The 25928-nt window shown below is 37.6% G+C and overlaps 2 protein-coding genes across 2 annotated transcripts in view; both read right to left on the bottom strand.

Moving 5' to 3' along the window:
- The window catches only part of LOC135222122 (alpha-2-macroglobulin-like), a 149352-nt gene that overhangs the window by 106563 nt on the left and 16861 nt on the right, over positions 1 to 25928 (bottom strand). The gene's annotated exons all lie outside the window — the stretch shown is intronic.
- Positions 2382 to 25928, bottom strand: part of LOC135222120 (alpha-2-macroglobulin-like) — a 31566-nt gene continuing 8019 nt past the window's right edge. Inside the window, 18 exon segments of the mRNA XM_064260289.1 lie at positions 2382 to 2590; positions 3182 to 3278; positions 3655 to 3891; positions 4389 to 4604; positions 5014 to 5409; positions 12558 to 12662; positions 14217 to 14350; positions 14955 to 15123; positions 15265 to 15364; positions 15861 to 16057; positions 16282 to 16380; positions 16382 to 16470; positions 16473 to 16510; positions 17833 to 18046; positions 20251 to 20421; positions 20644 to 20827; positions 22492 to 22674; positions 23452 to 23667. Coding sequence (XP_064116359.1) covers positions 2382 to 2590; positions 3182 to 3278; positions 3655 to 3891; positions 4389 to 4604; positions 5014 to 5409; positions 12558 to 12662; positions 14217 to 14350; positions 14955 to 15123; positions 15265 to 15364; positions 15861 to 16057; positions 16282 to 16380; positions 16382 to 16470; positions 16473 to 16510; positions 17833 to 18046; positions 20251 to 20421; positions 20644 to 20827; positions 22492 to 22674; positions 23452 to 23667 — 3054 coding nt within the window.

Below are 25928 nucleotides of genomic sequence, written 5' to 3'. Positions count from 1 at the left end.
ATGACTTCCTTTATTACCGTAGATTTTGCAAGAATTTCAGTAATGTAGCTCATCCGTTGATAAACTTGACTAGTACCAAGACTAATTCGTATGGGATGAATCTTGTCAAGACTCCTTCAACAGATCAAAAGCCTACTTTGCTGTAAACCAGGTATTAACAACTCCTGATCCTTCAAAACCTTTTGTTCTCCAGGTAGATGCATTGTGACTACGGTGTTGGTGCTGTCCTCCTACAAGAGAGCCTGAAAACTAACTTGCTTCACCCTGTGTCTTACTATTCATGCAGGTTGAAGAAGCACCAAAGGTCGCTATCTACTGTGGAGAAAGAACTCCTAGCTATAGTACAAGCCTTGCAGAAATATGAAGTCTACGTTTCCACAAATAACCCCATTACTGTGTACACCGACCACAACCCCCTCGTCTTCTTGAACAGAGCTCGAAATGTTGAACCAGAAAATTTTTTTTAAGATGGTCTCTCTACTTGCAAAACTTCAATATCAGTGTTCAGCACATTCGTGGTCAAGACAATCGTATAGCTGATGCACTGTCAAGAACACCCGTATACCAGGGAATATCGTACCTTCATAGGTTACGATCTCTTCAGCGGGGAGGAGATGTCAAGTACCGGCCTTCTTCATTAATTAAACGGATCCGTGTACATATTGTATATACATAAATAAGTAACTAATGGTAACCTTCTTTCGTAATAAGTACGAAATCTTGAAATTAAGTTAAAATGTAGCTCTCCAGTATCCTTGTAAAACCTACCTTCTGATTCCCCCTCCTGTTTCGTTCTCCTTACTCCCCCTCTCTCCCCATCCCCCCCACACGTTTTCCTTCGCTCTGGCTTATTTGCCACCTGTGTCTCGTCCCAGCTCCTGCCTCGTAAGCGCTTGTTAAGAACATTCTTCCTGATCATTGGTGAGTACGGTTATTATACCATATGATATTTTGGATTTGGTATTGGGCAGAATATTCAGTTTATTATTATTTTGTTTATGTTAATTAATTGGTAATGTTTTGATATGTTAAGTTTTGTTAATTAAATGTAATTGTTTTATTGTTTTTTCCATATAACCTATTGTTAATTTTGTGGATTTAACTTTAACCTTGACACTCGATTTATATGGACTTTTGGCATTATGCCAAGCACTGGGGAAACTAAGGCCATTCAGCGCAGTGAGTGCCAACAAACCAGCAGCCTATAAAATCCGAAGATGCTCAAGGAAATAACGGATAGTAGTTACAGCCCTCAGCAAGTTTTTAATATTGATGAGACAGGGCAACTCTGGGAACAAAACATGCCAGATAAAACATACATCAGCCATGAAGAGAAGGCGATGTCACGGTTGAAGTCGACGAAGGATAGGCTAACTTTATTGCTGGAGACTTCAAGCAAATCCGCAGGCACTAAAAAAAAAAAAAAAACACACACAAAAAGTTCCCAACCCCTAATCTACCCCTGGTGACTCCTGCTGTATTGAAGACTGGTCTTTTCCATCACTTTGTCCCCGAAGTCAAGCTGTACTGCTGCGAAAATGGGGTTCCTTTCAAGATTCTCTTAATTTTGGACGACGCCCCTGGTCACCCACGCACTTGGATGCAGGGTTGGTGATTTTTTTATAATAAAAAAAAAAAGTGATTTACTTGATTGTTTTTACTTATTTGATTTTGTGATTTGTTAGATGTGATTCCAATCCTTTTTTTTCCTGAAAATGTATTTTATAACAGAATTACTATTGATTTATCTTTTAGGTTACCAGAACCGGCTTAAAGTATGAACTTGTTTGCTTTCAAATAAAAAATAAATAAATAAAAAAATCATGATTATTGAATGAAAAAATCAAAGGTTTAATGACTTGATTAAATCAGTTTGATTTAATCATTGCCAACCCTGCTTGGATGATTTTCTACCGGATGTGAAAATTATTATCACACTCGCCAAACATACAGACAACCATTAAAGAATGTTAAGTAAGTATATCTATTTTAACCAGACTACTGAGCTGATTGAAAGCTCTCCAAAAGCTGGCCCGAATGATTAGATTTTTATTCATGTTGCTGGGAACTAATTGGCTACTTAGCAATGGGACCTATACAGCTTATTGTGGGATCAGAACCACATTATATCGAGAAATGAATTTCTCATCAACAGAAATACATTCCTCGGGGTACCAGATTGGTAGGCGAATACGCAGCCGGCTCGACCAGTGAGGAACTATTGAAGGAGGTGCGACCTTACAGGACTTTTGGAAGGGTTGCTACATTTACAATTGCATAAAGAATATTGCTGCTGCACGGGGTGAATTAAGTGACATTGACATGAATGGAGCATGGAAGGTCATATACCCAAAGTTTGTCAACGATTTCGAATCATTTGATCAGGAAGAGGAGCAAAGGGAATCGTTAACAGTTTCCCTGACATAAGTGAGAGTTAAAGCCTGACTTAGAGGAAGAGGACTTTGAAGAGCTGCTTGAGTCTCTTCAGAAGGAGTTGACGAATGAGGACCTAACGGAACTGGAATAAGGAGACCTTCCATAGCTGTTCGAGTGTCATTCAGAGGAGTTGACGAGTGAAGACCCAATGGAGCTGGAAGAAATGCAACGAACAGAAGAACACTAAGAAGTAGAGCTTCTTCTTTAAAGAAGTTTAAAGGGAAATTGATGGCCCAGGGGCTTTCTCTTCCAGAAAGAGCTTTATATATATGTGAATCAGGATCCAAATGTTGTTATTGCATCATATACGATGTAATGAAAAAAAAGTAAAAAAAAAAAGAAAAGAAAAGAAATACAGCTGTACTGAACTGTATTATCATCGCAATTTATTTAGGTTTTATGTATTATTTGTACTAGCAAAGTACTCTATGAAGTGTCCTATCATTATCACAATTTATCTAGGTTTTAATAAAGTACTCTATAAAATACAGTAGCATATAAATAGAGTGAATTGTGTGTTAGGATGAAAAAATATACACTACTGTATGTATTGACTTTATATATATGCTATATTGTTTGTTTGTTTGTACGTATGGTGTTTTCACGTTGCATGGAACTTTTGGTTATTCAGCAACAGGACCAACGGCTTTAAATACGTGACTTTCGAACCACGTCGGGAGTGAACTTCTATCACCAGAAATAAACATCTCTGACCCCTCAATGAATGCCCGAGAATCGAACTCACGGGCACCGAGGTGGCAGGCCAAGACCAAACCGACCACGCCACTGAGGCGCATACATGCCATATTGTACTTACGAGCAATTCCAGATCTGAAAAGCCGCTAGTTTGTAAGCAGTGGATCGTAACTATAGTAGATTCACATCAACCGTGCATTTGATAACCCAATCACAGGGCTTGAAACTCTCAGTCTCTCTCGAGAGTTCACATGGGTAGGATCTATGTTCTACTTCTCCTGCGGCTAACACGTCCTTTCATAAGTATCCGCTCCAGGAGAGGTGGAATATACATCCTACCTATGTGAACTTTCGAGAGAGACTGAGTTTACAGTCCTGTGATTGACTTATCAGCAGCCAATCAGGAGCGTCGTAACAGACTGGCCTAGACATCAAATGCACGGTCGATGTGAATCTACTATAGTTCATATCTGACTAAATTGGAAGGTTTTCAGGGCGAACAATTTTGATCACCTAAATTACCTCATAACGCTTGATGACTTGTTGAGCGACGAGACCTCTCAAGTCGTCCTCATCTGCCGAGTATCCTGTTTGGAGGTCGACCTCCATCACAGCCATGTTGGATACGGAGTCCTCCTTGACGTAGGAAGCACAAATTTGCAGGGAACTGATAGAGGAGCACCTTTCTCGGTCTGTCTTGACAGACATTGCAAAAGCAGAGCTCTCTGGCTCTTCATAGACGTTGTATTTGTGGGTAACCTGATGTTTTAAGTAGCATAAATTAGCTTAAGAATAGAAGTAAAAAATGCTGCATCTGAGAATCAATTTTATGCTCTTGTACTTTCTTATTGAAAAGGTGTATAATAGCTGAAATAACGCATTCGCTCATAAATTCTCTATTGATTAAATCTCCTACTAGTAGGTATTAAAGCTATCAAAATGACCTCTGTTATTGTCAAAAAAATACATTTCATTGGTAATAGTTGGCAAGCAAAATCAAATGAAATAAAGCATTTGTTCATAAACGCTCTATTGGTTAAATCTCTTAAACTACGTAGTATTAAAGCTATCAAAATGAACTCTGCTATTGTAAAAAAAAAAAAAATACATTTCATTAGTAATAGTTGTCCTAAAACGTTTTGCTACTCGGAGAAGTGAAGATTGAAACAACATAAATAGCACAGTACTTGCCTTAAAACTATGTATACATACATAGTACATGCAAGTATATGTGTGTATGTACTTCGGAAACTTACCGTAACAAGAGCGCATCCACTCCCAGACGAAGTCACTGTGACGTTGAATGGTGGATCGCCTGTGATGTAGCTAGTCTGCAGGACAAGGCTGTTCTCTGAATTTATGACGATATCAAACGACTGACTTCCAGCAGTGACTGATATGGTGAGGTCTGTTCCTGTGGGCGAGAAGGCTTCGCTGAAGGCTGCGAAGGACTGCAGAGCAACCACTGTGTCCTGTCGAAAATGGAAGTGTCAGTAAATGTCATTTCACTGAATACAAGATATTTTAATTTCATGGAAGAAAATGAAACGAAAATGCCAAGAGAATGCGTGCGAATTAGGATTTTTAAAATTTACTATTAAATAAGAAAAGTTTACTTGCACTTACTGTGAGTTCATTTTAATTTCATGATTTGGAAGATCGCTGCTTTCTTATCCTCTATTTATATTTGTAAGTTTCACATCGCTACATGAAAGTCAATTAAACGAAAATGTCAAGAGAATGCGTGTGAATTAGTATTTTTTTAAACTGACCATCAAGAAAAGCTTAATTGCACTTACTATTAAAATTCTGTACAGATAACCTTCAATGAGTAAGTCACTCGACCATTCATCACTGCCCCGACTGAACAAGAGAACTAACCTGTGTCGAGACGAATCCTCCCTGTCCATTGTGATAAGTTGATATAAGCTTAGTAATATCAAGTGCCCAGGCAGCGTATGATCCTGGACTTTCATTCAGCATGGCCAGAAGGAGGTAGGCGGCAGCTTCAACGTCAGAGCCTGAGACAGACCTGGAATTCCTGATGTCAAAACTGTTGTACACATCTGAAATGAGCGTAGCAGCGGCGCTGCTGTCGCCCGCCAAGGAGAGAGCGTATGCCGTCAGGGCCTTGATATAGGTGCTACTACTTGTGGTGGCTGTGGTGATGCAAGCGACGGCGTTTGCTATGACCTGGACGTCCTGGGTTAGATTCCCTTCCAGAAGAGATATGAGGACGTAGGCTGTGAGAGACGCTTCTGAACCATCGACGCCTCCCTGAAATAATGATGCCGGCATGAATATTTTCACTTACAATTGCATTCAGTTATGGACGGATTGATGTACGAAAATTTGGGTCACACGCAAGAACTAGGACCTTAAGGTTATCCAGCGCTAAAGGAAGCAAAATACTAGGTTAACATAGAATAGTATAAACGGTCTGAAGGTCATAATCACTATCATTTTTATTATTATTTATTATTATTATTATTATTATTATTATTATTATTATTATTATTATTATTATTATTATTATTAAATATATGTACATTTACATAACTGGAGGTTTCTTTCCCCATTTGAAGACTCGTGCTACTATGAGGATTTTTAAATTATTATATCATTATTATTCAGGAGATAGAACCCATTCAAATATCACAAGCCACCAAAGGGGGCTCTGACTTGAAATTCAAGCTTCCAAAAAAATGGTGCATAATAGGAGGTAAGAGAAGGTAGAGGGAAATACAGAACGATGAGATCTCACTTATTAAAAAGAAAAAAAATAAGAGAATAGCATTAGGGTAGTAATGCACTGCATCTCTGCTTGAAATTCTGATGTTCCAATTGCACGACATCCTCAGGGAGACTTCCACAGCCCAATGGGTAAAGGAATAAAGGACTCTGGAACTGAGCAGTCCGACAGTGAAACACATTTACTGCATATTGGTGCTTCTGCTGTTCAGCGAATCTGGCTGCTCTCGGCAGAATAAGGGGATCAGGGATCAACTGTGAATGTGAGAGGTCTTTATTAAAAAGCAAATTATGGAAAAGCGACAAACAAGAGACCATCCGGCGATGGTCCAAGTCATAACAGCTTTTATTAAAAAACTGCAATCTACAACCACGAACCACTCTATCTAAAAGAGATATATCTTTGGCAGAAGCAGACATCCACACCGGAGAACAGTATTCTAGTAAAAGAAGCAGAAATAACCTAAAACAGGTTGCATTAATCTTATCACTGTTATAAATATATATGAGGCCCAACGAAAAATACCTTAATTTCAAACGGCATTTGCTGAAACTTTCATTACACGTTTCTCAAAAGTAAGATGTGAGTCCACTTGAAGGGGAGGATGGAGTGGAAAATTTGTACAAGATCAGATCTGCTAATCAGTAGTGGTTTCGCTTTACTGGAGTTCAACCTCATACCCCCAACGACTACAGTCACTACACCATTAATAATAATAATAATAAAATAATAATAATAATAATAATAATAATAATAATAATAATAATAATAATAATAATAATAATATGCTTTATTTCAGCTCGGGGCCATATACATTGAATATACAAAATACAGACAGTTACATACACAATCTAGATACATGAGACATGATAAAATAGAAAAAGAAAATGAATACTCAGCACTTATCCACAAAATAGCTGAGGTAGCATAAAAGCTAGTAATCATCATACTGGTAATAAGTAATAATATTGGGTGATGCATTGAGAGTAATAACAGTTGGTGCACATATTATATAACTCAAATTTCAACTAGAGACCTAGGTGGTTACAGTAGTTCAGGTCCAGAGGGCTTAATACATAAATTAAATGTAAATAAAACTTTAACTTGACGGTATCACAGTAATAATGAAAAATTAAAAAATCAGCAATAAATGTAATAATGACAAAAACTGCAGATAACATCTTGCCAGTACAGAGATTACGTCCTTTAGGGGACAAAGGCCTCATTTTCCCATCCCTTTCCCACAATTTAGATCTTCTTGCTTCACTCCTTAGGATGCTTTGTATGAGCGAGTTGCTGCTGTTTCTCACTCGGGTTACCAGACTGGACATTGTTCGCCTAACAATGATTTTTAAATTGTCCAGGTGGTTTTCTATGAACATTTGTGTGGCGGAGTGGTAGCGGGGAGTGTTTGTGAGGCGTCTCAGAATGTCATTGTGCACAACAGTGATGCGTCTCATGGTCTCTCGGGTATAGTTCGTCCAGAGGGAACACCCATAGATACTGTAGCAGTACGAGCGGAATAGCAGCAGTTTCACGTCTCGGTGACAGAGGGCAAACCTCCTTGCAATCATGTTGCCAGCTGCACATAGTTTACGACGCCTCTGTTCAATGTCTGCAGTATCTTTTAGGTCGTCGGTGATAATGTGACCCAAATACGGAAATTCGTGCACAAATTCCAGCCGATGGTTTCCGAGGAAAATTTGAGGTTCTGCAATATGCTTAAGCGATCTCGGGAGCAGTGACATGCATTGGGTCTTGGTTTCGTTGTAGATTATATCAAATTCCTCTGCATATTGGCGGCAGGTGTCGATGAGTCGTTGGAGACCTTGCACTGATGGGGAAATCAGAACCATATCGTCGGCGTAACAGAGGTTTGTTTATAGTTGTTTCATTGACGGTGCATCCTAATTGGGAGCGAGTTCAGTTTGACATTCAAGGCATCTGTGTACGTATTAAACAGGCATGGAGAGAGAATGCCCACTTGCCGAAGCCCGTTTAGGGAGCCGAAGGTATAAGATAATACGTTACCCCATTTGACACAGAATTGCTGTGTGGAGAACCAGCAATGTAAAATGCCAATTAGATACAGGGGTGTGGCCCCTTTTATGCAGCTTCAGGAAGAGCTTCAGGTAGTTTACTCTGTCAAATGCTTTTCTCACATCTACAAAACAAAGGAAAACAGGAGAAGCTGATGATAGGTAGTAGTTCAGCAAAATTCTTTCAGTATGTATATGCAGGTGTCGGTTGAGTGGTTTGCTTAAACCCGAACTGGTTGTCAGTGGTGTGGTAGAAAGGGGCGAAGTCTCACTAGAAGAACAGACTCAAGTATCTTCGATGCGATCGTTGTGATTGCAATCGGCCGGTAGTTGCCAGGGTCAGCTGCATCCTTTAGCTTGTTTTTGATTAATGGTATCAAGTGAAACTAAGAGTAGGGAGTCTGAAGAAACCGGTGAATTATGCACGCATTGAATAGGACAGCTAGCAAAATGTAAATTATCGGATGGCAGAGTTTGAAGGCCTCTGCAGGAAGACTCACAAGCCGGGCGATTTTATTATTAGGTAGGCTGTTTATGGCATCGCTGATGTTACCTGGCGAAATACGGTCTGCAAAATGAAATTGAATGTTGTCAGTAAGGAGGTTATCTACATCCCTTCAAGAATCTTGATCATTTATGCAATTCAGGATATTGTTGAAGTGATCGCCCCACATACTTGCAATAGCTTCGTCTCCGACTGCTTCCCCTACTCTCTGTGATAGCTTTTTAGTTTTGGGATTTAAAGACTGGATATCTTTCCAAAGACGAGGATAATCACCAGATTCTAAGTTTCTAGACATTGCATCGGCTCTTAGTTGTTTTTCATTTAACCTGCAGTGCTTAAGAGCAAGTTTGAACTGCGCTCTCGCCTGTCTCATTAGCAATGCAGTGTGCCCTTCCCTGGGGCTACCATTTTGCCTCCACAGTAAAAACATTTCTCGTGAGTATGTATACAGATCTTTAACCAAGTCATTCAATCCAGGTATATTACGAGAATTACCTTGACGAAATCTATAGGCAGTCCTGCCCGAAGCAAGCAAAGTGGAGATTATGTTCGAATAGAATTCATTCAGATCCCTCTTGTGGTGGTCATTTCTACAATTTGTGTTAGTACAAAGTAAGGTGTCTGCCGGTTGAACTATTGACCGCAACCTGGTTTCCGTGGTCGCCCTAAAGTATCTGGTTTTCTGTTGATTTTTAAAATCCCAGTTTACCGCTGGTGGGCGATCAGTTAGGGGGTTCACGGTAGGGAGGGATTGGGTACTGAATGACACCTGTAATGGTATGTGATAGTAGCCCGTTGCAAGATCATAGCGAATATTGCAGGTCATAATAGAATCATGAAGTTGTGGAGATGTGATGCAGTGGTCCAGCCAGGAAGTTGTAATAGCGTCCGCTCTATTATGTACATATGAATAGGAGGAGGGAGGAAGGAGCATTACATCGCTAACATGGAGAGCATGATTTTGACAGAAGCGAGTAAGTTCATTATAAAATTGTTTTGTGGGGTGAGAATTAAGGTCCCCGATTATGCAAATATGATCAGCAGGAGAATCATGAATAATACTGTGTAACTCCCCTAGGATCATGCAGTAATGATCAAAATCATTGTTATTTTCCCATGGCATATAAACATTAATAATTAGGATATTAGAGTTCCCTACTGTCACTTGAAGCCCCAGCAATCTGTCACTCCTGTAGGTCATCACCTTTATCGTATTGTCTAATGATTTGTGCCACAGGAAAGAAAGGCCTCCTTTCGGGCGACCGGCTAGGATTTGATCTGTAACTTGCATCGATGAAGTCGAGAAGGTTCTGAAGTCTTCATGAATTGAATCGCATATGGCAAGGTCATGTGGCCAGAGGAGCGTTTCTTGCAATGCAATGATGCCTTTGAAGTTTTTGCAGAACATGTTTAGGAGAGCAATGTTCCCCTTGATGCCAAAAACATTCCAAGAGATTATGTTTAATGTATCCATGGCTACTCACGAAGATGGGAGATGAATGCGAAGATCATTTGGGTGGATGGGGGGTTAGCCAGGGGGAGTGGGCAGTCACTCGCCGTGGGGGGTTGACTGGCACTTGCGGTGGAAATGACCCTGGTTGGAGTGTCAGTAAGTTCCCCTTGGGGTGGTTGATCCCGAATTAGTTTGTATCTTGAAACTAATATATTAGGACCGAAATTCTCGCCTTTAAGAACGTCGAGGTGTTGAAATAGGCAGGTAATCCTGTAAGCCACTTTATGTTTAATCCTGCATGGGAGTTCGTGAGAGATGAGTGGGTCAGAGCCAATGAGAAACTTGACTCTCTCCACTATGGCATCTAGCGTCACCGATGAGCGCAGATTGTGAATTACTACGTGACATCTCTTCTCAGGTGTCGGGCGAGGTGAAACACGAATGTTGGGCTCCGGTCCAGCGGAACCAAACGAGAGGTTCTTCTCTTCTTTCTGCTTGTTTGTATCTGCCAGCCGCCAGACCCCTCATTGATCAGTTTCATCTGCATCTACGATGGGTTGGGGGGAGAGATAGGGTGGGGAGGATTACGAGGGCTAGTAATCATCACCAGAGATATATCTTCCACCGGAGGCACTGGGGAGGGAGAAGAGGTTGGGGGATCAACAGTCCCCTCGGAACGGGGCACTTCCGTGTTGCTGGGAGGCGAGGAAAAACTGGATGCCGCATTTGTAGTAGTCTGGTGGCTATCTGTGCGATTGTCTATTGATCCCTGCACTCCTTTGATCGCATCCCAGATCCGTGTGAGGTTTTTTGTTTCCACCGTTTTAAGGCTGTTTAGGGATTCCTGTAGTCCTTTGATCACGTCCCAGATTCTTGATAATTTATCATTTGTCTCCTCAATTTTTTAAGAGTTTTTTCCAATTATATCTGAGAGAGAATTTGCTGTTTTGAAGGCATTTTCTGCCGTGTGGTACACCGCAGGTAGGCTTAGGTCAGCAGAGCCCTTTGGAGGCAGGTTGTAAGGGTCATCGGCGTAGATTTCCACCGAGCAGGTCCTTAGCCACTTAGTGATATACGATATTTTTTTGTGAGAGGACAAGTTCTTCCGGTCCATGTCCCAATTGAGGCTCAGGGCAGATTCGATTCTCATAAGTGGAGACTTCACTACACCCACAAGTGTCGCATCATCTACATCTTGTATACACCAAAAATAATAGTGGACCAAGAACACTACCCTGTTGAACTCCGGACAAGATAAGTCTTGGTTAACTACAGATCCCACCAACAGCAATTCGCTGCTGCCTACCTGTGAGGAAATATTGAAGTAATTCTAAAACACATCCACCCACTCCGAGATTCTGAAGTTTATAAATAAGTACCTTATGATTTACTAAGTCGAAAGCAGCATTAAAATCTATTTGAATTACTCTGCACTCAAAACCCTTATCAAGGTTCTCTTGCAAATCTCATGTCAAGCCTAAAAGAGCATCGGTACCTAACTGCTTTCTGCAATTATATGCATATTGACTATCAGCTAACAATCCCTTAGATTCCAAATACTTATATAGTGGCTTAGAAATAGGTTTTTCAGCAACTTTGGAGAGCACAGGGAGAATAGATATTGGCCTGTAGTTACTGGAGTCTGCACATAAGCCACTCTTTACTAAGATTGCACTCATCCGCAAAGATACATCAACATAAATACTGATCTTGGGAGCAACACACTAGAGACGTTTTTAAAAAACAAAACGCAGAAACCTGTCAGACTCTTTTCCACCCCAGGTAAAAAGATCATCCTGAATTTTCTTAACATCAGGTCTGATCTATTACCAGAAATATACGTGGGTTCCTCCACCAGCTAGACAAAATCGGGGCATACACACAACTAGAGAGCAGACCGGCCATGTTGACCTGTGGACATTGAATTTAGCCACTCGATGTGCTTTGCATTGCAGTCTCCACAAATAGCAAATGAAGCTTTTGAATCCTGAGGCTAAGCCATACGAATCCTTTCCAAGAAATACTAAGCAATACTAATCCTTTCCAAGAAATACTAAGCAATACTAATCCTTTCCAAGGAATACTAAGCAATATGAATTCTTTCCAAGAGATACTAAGCAATACGAATCCTTTCCAAGAAATACTAAGCAATGCTAATCTTTTCCAAGAAATACTAAGCAATACTAATCCTTTCCAAGAAATACTAAGCAATACTAATTTTTTCGAGGAAATACTAAGCAATGCTAATCCTTTCCCAGAAATATTAAGCAATACTAATTCTTTCCAAGAGACAGTCATTTATAGAATCGTCGATATTTGGATTGCAGTAAACAGCAAATACGGACGACGCTGTAGAACTTACTGGAAATGTTTAAAACAAAGAACTTCGTGGCGAATACACTCCAAATTCTTCTGGCGGTAAATATGTATGGGTCGTTTGGACTTATGTAGTGTATACAGCCATACTCTGGGCGATTGAAGAAAACCCAACCTTTGACTTGTTACTGCTGACAAGTCTTAGATAAAAAAAAAACATCAAATCGTAGCTACAAGCATGACTCTGGAGTTTATGAGAATTCTACCTTACGCCTCGAATATTTGAAGAAAGTACTTAGCAAATAAAAGTCGAAAAGCAGTTTCACAGAAATAGCAAACAAACCAGTGACACAGGCTTACCTGCATGTTGGTGTTATGCACAAAGCCGACAGACTGGAAGCAGCCGTTTTCGCTTTGGAGGGACAGCAGCCAATTTTGGATGAGATGAGAGATTTCCTCGTCCATCTGAGCGACAACAGTTGAAATATAAGTATGTAAAATTGCTGCGCCTGTCATGTGTGTGTGTGTGTGTGTGTTTTTTTTTTTTTTTTTTTTGAGAATATTAAAATTAACGTGACAGTCATACAGATATCTTTTTGTTATATTTATATATGTGTATATGTATATATATATATATATATATATATTATATATATATAATATATATATATATATATATATATATATATATAGAATACATCAGGAAAAAATCGTTGATAAAACATTCAGGAGTCCCAAGGGAAGACAGCAGTCTAAGAACCATGCTTTATTTATATGAGAACGTTTCATGTTGTGTTAACACATCATCAGTCTGCAATAAATAAAATTTTACTTAATAAAATACAACTTTATATATTGAAGAATTCATGAGATCCAACATAATATATAAATTTCAATGCCCAGATGCCTTGGTAATTAACATTGGAATTCCTCGAAGGCTGTTGCAGGTTCGTTATTATAGCCATCTAGGTCTTAGTTATAGGACAGGGACAAGAATATCCAATCCTGAATTTTCTAATATAAGAACTCATGCATCCAAGTGCAAAATTAATGGGAAAAAAAGCATTTTTCAATAACAGGCACTACTAAACAAACAGTCTACTTAACGACCTTTGAGTCTTTATTTATCAAGCACCTCTCTCCAGGCTTAAACTCTAATGTTTCTTCGTATCCTCCTCTCTCTGGCCTAAGTGTTGTCGGGGTATGTACTAACATTTGTGGTCACTTGTCTCTTTTCCTTACCTTGAATAGGTAGCCTTTTCTCACTTACTCATGTTTTGTTTGTATTTTTAAAGTTTTTAAATTAATTTTTTTTAGCGAATTTTTTTCTTGAATTGGTAATTTGTACTTTTAACTTGTATTTTAACTTGTATTTAAGTAAAAATTTTAATTATTGCAGACTGATGATTGTGTTGACGCAACATGAACGTTTATATATATATATTATATATATATATATATATATATATATATATGGTATATATATATATATTAGTATGTATGTGTGTACATACATATAGTTTGTGTATGGATGTATGTGTATATATACATATATAATATATATATCTATATATATATTATATATATAAATACCATATATATATATATATATATATATATATATATATATATTATATATATCATGAATAGTTTTTATGTATGTAGTTATGTATGTTTATGTGTATATGTATATCATACATACACAAACTATATGTACTAGTATGTATATAATTTATAATATATATATATATATATATATACATATATATGATATATATATATATATATATATATATATATATATATATATATATATATATAATATATATATGTGTGTGTGTGTGTGTCATTCTTTTATGTGTGCATTGTGTGTTGATGTTCGAGTACTGTGTATAAGAGAGAGAGAGAGAGAGAGAGAGAGAGAAGAGAGTGAGAGAGAGAGAGAGAGAGAGAGAGAACCTTAGCGTATATATATAACACTGTAGTGTACAACAAGAATGCATGAGTGTCTGTACTCACAGTGATGTAACTATCAGCCTGACTGAAGGACTTCAGCACGAATGCTGTGAGCCAAGTGGATCCTGAGGCGTCCGAATTACCAAAGGCGCTGAAGGATCCGTCAGTGTGCTGGTAGAGTAGCTCTTGCTGGTAGCCTATAGGACAGAAATTGTATTTCATTGAAATAAACACATATTTATGCATATGCCTCTGTTGACTGAACCCTGTTAGTTATTTAGTATCTATTTTTCAGTAGGTTCCAGCTTTATTATCCACAGAACTTAGTTTAGCTAAGACAACGCAGGGAATGGTTATGAGTGATGACATTAAAAATGATTTCAGATTTCAGTCGAATTGTTACCTAAAAATGACCCGTTTTATAAACTTGACAACTCAGTCTATGTTTTTGGCCTTATTCACAATGATTGAATATTCACAATGATTGAAACTGTCATGGTATTTCTAGCAGTTTAATACTTCTGTCATTGGATTAATCTGTGCATTCTAAAAGCGTGATAATAATCAGGTCCTTTCTAGTAGAAATGTGGATTTTGAATGACATGACAAATATAATTTGATATACATATATAATAATTATATATATCTATATATATATATATATATATATATATATATATATATATATATATATATATATATATATATATATATATATATAGATGCATGCTGCAGTATAAGTGATGTTTTAAATCTAACCATTACCAGACATACCCTCACTAACAATAGTTGTTGCTTAACCTTTATATTTCATATAGTTCAGAAGCTGATCCTCGACACTGGGAGTGAGCTGACCTGACGATGCCAGGTATTGCATCACGTATAGTTTGGGGGTTGGGGTGTGCCAAAGTTCAGCATAAAACTTTTGTTCACACAGCCATAAGGCCATTCGGATCAGGTTTCCTAGGTTCTAAAAAATGGTACAAATGAATCACTACAGGAACTGCTGATGGGTTAAGTGACAGGATTGGCATTGTCCAAGTTTTTAGATGTGATATTTATAGCAACAATCCGTATACTGACTCCAGCAACTGGGAGGAATGCTTCTTACCTCAAGGGTCGGTCCTAGGAGGTCAGCGGAAGCAGAGATGTAAATTTTATCTGAGCCGTTGACAGTCCCAGGATAACTTTCGACGCACCACGTAAAGGCGCTGTCATCTGCCCAAACAAATAAAAACCTACTTCAAGTAACCGTCTTATGCAATGTTGATCTTATGTAAGGCACACGTTGCTAACAACAGAATAATATATGTGTATAGGCAAATGAATGTTATCTTTACTTCTCTTTCCATTCTTGTCGTAGTACATATTATTTTCCACAATGAAAACTTCCAACAGTTCATCACTTACTGCCACATAAGTAATGCCCATGTGTCGATGCTTTAGTTATTCCTACGAATTTCACTTTCAAAGGGCGAATGACAGTGTCACTGAAAGAAGGCAGCTATTAGTATATTATACTGCACATATATGTAAAACATTTCATCACTTGCCCCACTAAGTTTTAGATTTATTCAGTCTTTAAGTAAAATGTATCTATTTTGTTTTTAATGTATCACATGAAGACAGAACGTCATTTAACATAGTTTGAGCCAAACTCGGCCAAATGAGACGGGAAGCCCAAAATTCCTCTTCCCTTTCATGTACCTCCTTTCGACGTCAACTATCCCGCCGCAACTTCCATTGGCAGTGTCGATGGAGGCACTGAAGGTGAGGTTGACGTCCCCGGCCTCCAGAGGCACCACCAGGAACTGCACCACTTCCTTCCCGCTGCCGGAGACGCAGGTCTTCGTCGAATATGTCGGGGACGTGTAATCTGCGCTTTGCAGCAACTCAACGGTCACCTGGTGAGTGAGGAAATCATTATTCGTTTATGTTAGCGTGGACTCTGTAGTGTGAGTGTTGATATATATTTACAGGGCCAAGCACGTGTAACAGAATATCAATCGTTTCTTTTATAAACAAGAGCAAAACTGGCAGCTACAGGTCACTGAAAAGAAGAGCGAACCATTGAGAGGAAGACCTTCCTGGGAGGAATGCAATTTCATCTCTGGGATCCATCACTTACAGGCAGACTTTCGGTCAGGTAATTGAAGACGGAGACCAGGACGGGGACCTTCTCGTTCCTGCGGGCGGTGGCTGGGTGACTGAGGTCTAGGAAGAAGGGCCATGAAGGAGGTGATGGAGGACTTGGGGCTCAGTCCGATGCCCAACTCCGGATGGAGGCAGACGGCTTCGCCCACCCACGTCGTCACCGATCCGGAAGTTCGACCTCCTTCACCGTCTCGCCACTTTCGCTGTGGGACAGGGGCAGAGGCGTTCGAAGTGCTTCAGTATAATGCTTATTTTCTAGTTGAGCAAATTTTACATAAATACAGAAGCCTTTAGGATAGGCAAAAGGCCTCCGGATAGCAAAGAGAGAAATGAATCATCGTTCGCACAGTTTTCCCGTCTAAACAAATAATAAATTTGAAAACTGTTACTTTACTAAGAGGAATAGACGGGGGATGGTTAGAAACGTTTTCATAACAGAAGCCGAAATCATAGGTAAAAGACTTCCAATATCAAACACCACACAAATTTCGAATCAGTGAAAGTGTTTTAGGTTTCAGTCTTCAATGGGGCATTAAGCTTCTTTGCAGCAAAGCTATTTTTCTGAAGACAGCTTTCTCATCAGAAAAATAGAGAAGACTCTCCACAAGATTAATAGTGCTGAAGCAGCAACCTTTTTTTAACAAAATTTGCCTACGAGAGGGTCTCCTTCCTTCCGAAACAATAATAATAATAATAATAAATAATAATAATAATATAATAATAATAATAATAATAATAATAATATAATAACCTTAATAACCTTCCTTAAGCATACAAGTTATTGTCACTTACTCATACAAATTTTTTACTAATCACGCTCCATTACCACTTGCATTAGAGACAGACGATTTGTTTTAGAACAGAGAAGAATATAGGACAGAGGCCAAAGGCCAAGTGCTGGGATCTATGCGGTTATTCAGGAGGGGGCTGAGGAAAGCAAGATAGAAGAAAGAGAATATGAAAGGAGGTACAGTCAAGGAGGACGCTGCAAAGAACCTTAAGTAATGACTACAGTGTACCACACGAGGTACACTGAAGGCACTACTACCCTACGGGGTATTTGTTTTAGATAATATTGTTGATTGGGGTACATAATATGTTTATGAAGTTCTTCATATTTATGATGAGTAATGTAGGGCTTTGTCTTCTGTTTAAGTTTTTTCTTCAAATAAACTTTTCATTTTCTTCAACCATTATGTGTGTTAGGACTTGATACTGGATGGCGATGTGACTACGTTTTTTCTCTGTAGTAAGTCCCTTTTTTCGTTTTTTGTTGTCTTATAGGCTTATGTTATTTGCTCTTGAAGTTGTATTTTTCTTGATGTATTTCTTCTTTGTCGGCCATGTACTTGCAAGAGCAGAAGAGATTACTGTCCACTTTGCTTGTTTTGTATTATGTCTCTTTGTGGACAAATTTGTACTAATAATTGTATGTTTTTGTCAATAAAATAACTAACTAACTACTATTTTGTAAGCATAAGATTCGATCGAACTCAGACATAACTAATGACAAACTCAGACATACCTAATGACAACGATTTCCCAGAGCCACGTTTCAGGGAAGTAGGTCCTATCGAGTTCGACTTTTTCCGGATTAGGGACTATATCCACATACCCACTCGTGGTAGTATAATAGGCAGGTTCTGTGATTGGTGCGAAAGATGCCGTAGCGTCTGTTGTAGTGAGGATATTACCAAATTCAGCCGAGGTGGTCATCCCTGCAGCGCCATAATCATTGACTGGAAAGGATTGGTATTTTAGTTAACAGGAATATTATAATAACGACCTTTCTGACCAGCTTAGTAAAGGACGGGAGTCGAAAAGGGCCTGTGCACCAGTGCTACTCTATTGGTTTCAATTTCCTTCGTGGCTTTTGCCTTTATTCATATATGTATACATATGTATATATATAATGTATACGTAGGTGTGAAAAGTAAAACAGATACTTACATTCATTGAATCATAGTAGTAAGTATAGGTGTAATAACAGGGCCTGTCTCCAGAGTCAGATCGCTTATGACGTACGCCCCAGTCACCTAAAAAAATTTATTATAATATATATATATATATATATATATACTATATATATATATATATATATAATAAAATAAAAAATAGAAAAAAAATCTACTAAGTACTCAGAAGTCGATATTACAATTTCACGTTAAAAATTCTTGAGTATATATTTTGATCATAATTATAAGAATGATAATATTTTTGACAAAACCTATCAGATATTCGTTCTGTTTATCTTTTCATATATATATATATATATATATATATATATATATATATATATATATATATGTATATATATATATATATATATATATATATTTATAAAATAAAAGGAGCCTATAAAAACGCCAAAATATAGAGAATAAGTTCTATATTTCAGAAACTGTTGAAAAGAGGGACAGCAGTCTCTGAAATAGTATAGTACTTACTCTCTATAATTTGGGCGCTTTTATGGGCTCCTTTTATTAGATGGAATTCTGCTGTATCAGAACATTTTACCAGTCATATATATATATATATATATATATATATATATATATATATATATATATATATATATATATATTTATATATATATATATATAGTATATATATATATATATATATATATATATATATAATATATATATATATATATATACTTTACTATATCATATAGTGGCTCATGAATTTTAATCACGTTATCGGTAACTTCACTAATTCATTTTTGTACAGATACCTTTTAGAGGAAATAAACAATGAACGGCAGGCGTAAAAGACAGAGAGAGAGAGAGAGAGAGAGAGAGAGAGAGAGAGAGAGAGAGAGAGAGAACTCACGTCAAAAGATTTCAAGGCATCTTGCATGTTAGTGTATCCATTGGGCTTTCTTCTTCGACTTCCTGCAGGCACCTCGGTGCCGTAGTCGTAATCTGTCGAGTGGTGTGATCAGAGTGAGGTCATTAAAGCCACTGCAATTCACCTGTTCAGTTTCACATTTAGTCATCAGGAGTCATCAAGCTCTACTTCCTTGTCATTACTAATACTAGCAAATATATGCATACAGAAATTATGTACTATGATAAATTCGTAAATTACCTAAGTCTACGGGCATAACCACCTCGTTTCACGAACAGAACACCAGCTCCGTTTCAGGGAATCCCTTCTCACCCAACCCCCTTCGGAGGGGGGCGGGGCGGGGTGGGGGGGAGGGGTAGGTGGGATGAAACCCCATTACAAACGATCTTAGGGGTCCCTACTATAACCCTGCCGAGTTTCATGCCCATCAGACCAGCCGTTTGGCCGTGATTGAATGACAGACCAATGGACAGACATTACGCCGATTATAATAAGATTGTGTTTTGCCTAAGTCTTAATTTAAGAGTCCCAGTATTCATTTAAGCAAATGTGAATGGCTTTATGTATTTTTCTGTACTTGTCAAGCTTTTTGTCCCTTGGTGGAGGTATTCTCAATATACTGAGTGTTCCTGATTAATTTTTTTTTTTATGTAACTGCAGTTGTGATTCCATCATCAGGATATCCTCACATCATTACAATACCAACCTGTCTCTTTTGGTTGGTTCAAGAAGATAGGTCCACCTCGAACCTGAAATCATCTGATATTACCAAATACGTTACCCAACATACAGCTCATGGAGGGATAAGGCCCGGTCGCAAATTCCCGAGATGTATACTGGTATTGCACCAGCCCCGTCTTTTTGCCAAGCCCCTAGGTTACATTAGGTTGGGTTAGGTTAGGTTAGTTCAAAGAAGTAAACTATTGGTAATTTGGTTGTGAGAAACATAATGAGATTTGTTTTCAAGAAGATTCTATGGTTAGTTTTGAAGATATGGCATCCCACTTTTTCAGAGAAGGTTAAGTACTCGGTTACAGTTCGGAAATATGCGGCCCGCTCCTTATCTACCATCCACTGATCAAGTACATACCGATAACAAAGTTTTTGTTATTGCCATTGCAATAAAGATAATCATTGACTTGTGAGTTTTCCCACGGGTTAACTTCTAACTTCTGGTGCTTCGAACAACTGGAATATTGTTCCAAGCGTCGGGGTTCTCGCTGACCTCCAGAGAGCAGTTCAACGCTTTCATCCACCACCCCTGTGGAAATGGAGCAACAAGCATTACAGAATGTCTTTAGGTTCGATGTCTGATGGGTGATTCCAGTTATATCATGCTAGCTTATATTCCTTCCTTAGATGAAATGAAGAACTAAATGTCTTCAGATGCTAATCTTCAACAACTACTCTGTCAAAACGTCTTGTCTTCATGTATACAATTACCAGTAACTTCACACCACATGTGCTGTTGGAAGACACAAACCTAAGCCACAGACGGAGCTCGGCGCGGATGATAGGACGAGACTGACGTCATCCTTTGGCGAGGGCAAAGCATCCGTTTTCGTCTCCCACCTGAGGGAGGTCGGGTTCCTGAGGCATTTGCTCACGTCTGCGCTTCCAGAGGTTGATACGACCTCGCCATCGCTGCGGGAGTACCATATCAGGACCTGTGGGAGAGGGATTGGGGGTTCTTCTTTCTAAACATTAACAAAGGTTCAGACGTATTACTACATCTTATTATTTTCTTTTTCCATTGGCAATAGCCAAAGTTAGGAAAATTATGAACACATTGACATACATTGAAGCAAAAACCTATATATATATATATAATATATATATATATATATATATATATATATATATATATATATATATATATATATATATATATATATGACTGGTAACAATGTTCTGTAACAACAGAATTCCATCTAATAAAAGGAGCACATAAAAACACCAAAAATATAGAGAAAAAAGTACTATATTTCAGAGACTGCTGTCTCCCTCTTCAGGTAGATGAAATGAGAAAAGTTTACAGAAAAGGTGGTATTTATTTATACCAAGAGGTCCATCCACAAACAAGCCAATTTAAGTCACCCCGCTGATAATCTTCCTTTAATCTTCTTAAGGGTTGGTTGAATGAAGAGGTTCGTCGATCGTGTCCGAAATCCATGCTCCTTTTGAGATGTTCATTACCTGCCTCTCTTTTATTAAGGCCGATTCCATCATTTGACTCTTGTACCGGCAGTTGCTGCTATAAATTACACGTGACAAATTCCAGTTATTCTATGGTTATGTTCATTTATATGGTTGAAAATAGCAGAGTTCTGTTGTCCATACCTAACTGACCGTTTGTTGTTGTAATTCTCTGGGAAGGGATTTACCTGTAAATCCGATGTAAGATTGGTCACAGTCCTGGCATGGGATTTCGTATACCCCAGAGTCCTTTGGAGATGCCTTTTGTTGGACGTTAATCAGGGATTTGGCTAAGGTGTTTGGGTAAGTAAATACAAAAGGGTTCGATTTTCCGAAGGGATTGGTTATTCTCTTAATCGTGTCCAGGTGGGGAATTATTATTTTATTGTTGGGTGTATCTCTGGTCTTGTCTTTAGAGGGAGACAGCAGTCTCTGAAATATAGTACTTTTTTCTCTATATTTTGGGTGTTTTTATGGGCTCCTTTTGGTTATTAGATTATATATATATATATATATATATATATATATATATATATAGTATATATATATAGATGTAATATATAATAATATTATATATATATATATTTATATATAGTATCTATATAGGTATTGATATATATAGATATATATATATATAATTAATGAGCTACATATATATTAGATATATATTATATTAGATATATATATATATATATATCTACATATATATATATATATATCTATATATATATATATATCATATATATATATATATATTATATATCATATATAATCTATATAGAATCTATCTATATATATATTCTATATATATATATATATATATTAATATATATATATACTATGATATGCTTATATATATCTTATATATATCTATCTATATATATATATATATATTAATATATAATATATATATTGTATATAATATATTATCTATAGATAGATACTATATAGATATATATAAGATATATATATATGATATATATATATTTATATATATATAATATATATATATATATATATAGATATATATATATATATATAAAAGCCCATAGTATGAAAACAAATAAAATAAACACTAACTAATAATTACCTAGATAAAATACCTAAGATATCAATAATTCGCCTCAAAACTTGCCTTAAGATGAGGTGAAGTCAATGGCCCTAAGGGAATGTCAATGTTGAAGTATCCTCGGATGAGGCTGCTGTCACTGAGTGGTTGCAAAGGCTCCAGAAGATCTGACTCGTTGATTGGGAGGTCATTTGGAGTGAAGTCGTGGACTTCTTCGCTGGTGTACATGATCTGACTTCTTGAGAACACCTGCAGGAAAATTAAAAGTATATTGTTATTGCTGTTGTTATTACAGGCAGTTCCTGAGTTACATATAATGCTACTTACTTTAAGGAACGCTACACCACTACTTTACAGCGCAATGCAACATTGTCTTCGATTCTTCCAACTGTATGCCTTCTTATGAGGATTCCATGTGTTCTTCTGCTAATCTATCCTCATTTACCTGTCACACATTTGTTATGATTTGGAAATTTCTCTCTTTATATCCAGGTAGGTCATTCTGAACTGTTTATTTACTTTGACAATTTCAAGCCATCTCAGTGTTCTTCTGAAGAAGCAGGACTAGGTTATAATGGCACTACACAGATTGTATAATTCAGGTAAGACGTTTTTTTAATTCCTCAGTTGTTTCATCTCTTATCAGAATTAAGGAAGATCATGTGGCTCATACCTCATTCAATTTTCCAGGGAGCATACTGACAGACAAAATCATACGAAACCGGTCCTCACTTAACGCGATGTCTTAGGTTATGGCAAGGATCCAGATTTTATGAAAGACACTCTGTTACATGGAATATATGAAATGTGCAAGCAGTTACTATTCATTTTCCCTAGTCTTCTTTGAAGTATCCTCCATAAAAAAAGATCCAATAATGGTAGCCACAAGAATTATTATCCAATTGGTGACATAACAATAGATCCCAAGTATTGTTACATACATACACTAGTTTTAGTTATCAGCAGAAAACTTCCTGAATGATTCATCAATTAATGGTAACATATAAAATGGAGCAGTGAACTTACCTGGATGTGCAGAATGATGGAAGAAGTATCGTTAGCCACAAACATCACAGGGATTGTGACGGTGTCTCCACCAGGTGAACATTTGTGTGACTTAGGCAGCAACCCCAGGCTGAGACTGGACTGAGATGCAGAAAAGAATCTTGACGGGGTTGTGCTAGTGTAACCAGAATATAGCCAACCCAGATTGCCTTGCTGATATTCAATGAGGTCCTGTGCCTATAATGAAAATTAAATGTAGGAATACAGATAATTTTTTCAAGCATTCATGCAGTGCAAGGAATGGGAATATAGAATTTTAGAATTTAGGCCAAAGGCCAGCCACAAGGACCTATGAGGTTATTCAGCGCTGAAATGGAAATTAACGATAAGAAGGTTTGAAAGGTGTAACAGGAGGAAAAAATCTTGCTTTTGCACTACGAAACAATTACAAGAGAGGGTGGGAAGTCATAGTGAAGAGAGATAGTGTGAATAGAGGTGCAGTAAAAAGAATGAAGGGGGTTGCAACTAGCTAGGGGGTAAGGGACTGGGCAAAGAACCTTAAGTAATGCCTACAGTGCACCGCGTGAGGTGAGCTGACAACAACTACCTGGGCTATGGGGATCCGAGCAGTGGGTGTATGTAATCAAGAGATTTTTGTGAGAGTAGTGACGTTACATTGGAATGTTACAGTGATGATATTAAAGAAATTATGGTTCCACACTGTATTTTAGGGTGAGTGGTGTCAAATTAACTTAGAATTTGTTCATTTTCGTTCAAAAAATTTGGTGTTTTTGGATATAGTCCAGATAATCAACTCTGGGAGTAGAAAAAACCCATCTAAGTTGCTGATTTATGGTTCTTTCATGTTTTAGTTTTCTGAAAGGAAAACTTTTATGCCAGCTTTGTCTGTCAGTCCACACTTTTTTTCTGTCCACCCTCAGATCTATAAAACTACCGAGGCTAGAGGGCTGCAAATTGGTATGTTGATCACCCACCCTCCAATCACCAAATATCAAGTTGCAGCCCTCTAGCCTCAGTAGTTTTTATTCTATTTAAGGTTAACATTTATCCATAATCGTGCTTCTGGTAAACGTAACAACGCAGGCCAACACGGCCGGCTGAGATATTCATGGCCGCTGCTCATACAGCATTTTACCGAAACCACCTAAAGATAGATCTATTTCGATGGCTGTACAGAGAACTTGATTACGCTGAAGAAACTTTGTCGCGTTTTACTTACTTATTTTTAACTCAGAATGGAAGCAATACAGCTTTCAAGTGATATAACAGTAATTTCAATTTTTATGTAACTTTGTTACAAGGGTAGCATTTGTAAACATTCTGATTACTGGGAAGAGTTCTAACAGTTTCCCCAGAGATATTAATGGAATATTAGCAACTACCAAAAAAACGTTCAATATTTTACAAAAAACTAGTTACAACTTATACGTCAATCTTCAGCTACCAAGTAATTATACTTTGACAACATGAGCAGAATTTGTCGCTGATGATAAGCTTACATATCTAACGACTTTGAACTTACCCAAATAATAGGAATAAGAGGAGTCCACAAGACGGTGAGGGAGGAATGAAGGCGTTGATGATTCCGGATTCATCCGCTGAGTAGTTTTTACAAGTACTGCCATAGCCCAAACATACTGAAACAATTACGCCCCTCGGGCGTCGAAGAACAATGGTTTAGTCACCTTCCACCTGCAGGAGAAAAGCCATTCTAAAACAAACTGTCTCGAAGGGACACGGCCAGGTTGCTCGTGTCACCTGGACAGTCCTTTATGTACCTCTTGTGCAGAAACCCTTCCGGACACATTGTCAGCTAGGTACAGCGTTTTCTACCATTTCATAGCTGTCCAACTTTTAAACATTTTTCCTCTTCCAATATATATATATATATATATATATATATATATATATATATATATATATATATATGACTGGTAAGAATGTTCTGAGACAAGAGAATTCCATCTAATAAAAGGACCCCATAAAAAATTATTTCTTATAAAATGTAGCGTATTTATTTTAATCATCGTTGGTGAAACAATGGGCTATTTGACCGTAGATTTTAGCATGAGGACCGAGTAAGCTGGAGGTCGGATCACGCCTTGTTTATTTCCATATTTCCAACGTGCATAGCCATAAAAATGGTAATGTAAAGATACAGACTTCACTTCATCGTACAATATTAGTTATAATGTTAAAAAATTACTCAGCAATAGAATCGGCATTTAGAAGATTGTTTAAAATATATACTATGTCTCTAGTCATTTATGAACTGTTAACAAAGTAGCATTATATTTATCACCCGTCTTGCAGGAAAATGAAGTTTATAAAAGTTCGAAGAGATTTTGCAATGCTCCAAACAATTGTTACCTGTGCAGTTTTTGGTTACACAGGCAGGATTATATCTGCTGTAAGTAGAACAGAAAAATAGTAAATGCAAAAGTTGTGGTGAAAAGATATCTTGAAATCCACCAACA

The sequence above is a fragment of the Macrobrachium nipponense genome, chromosome 3 (genome assembly GCF_015104395.2).
Source record: "Macrobrachium nipponense isolate FS-2020 chromosome 3, ASM1510439v2, whole genome shotgun sequence".
NCBI classification, from domain to species: Eukaryota; Metazoa; Arthropoda; class Malacostraca; order Decapoda; family Palaemonidae; genus Macrobrachium; species Macrobrachium nipponense.
This window is presented reverse-complemented; position numbering and strand designations above follow the sequence as displayed.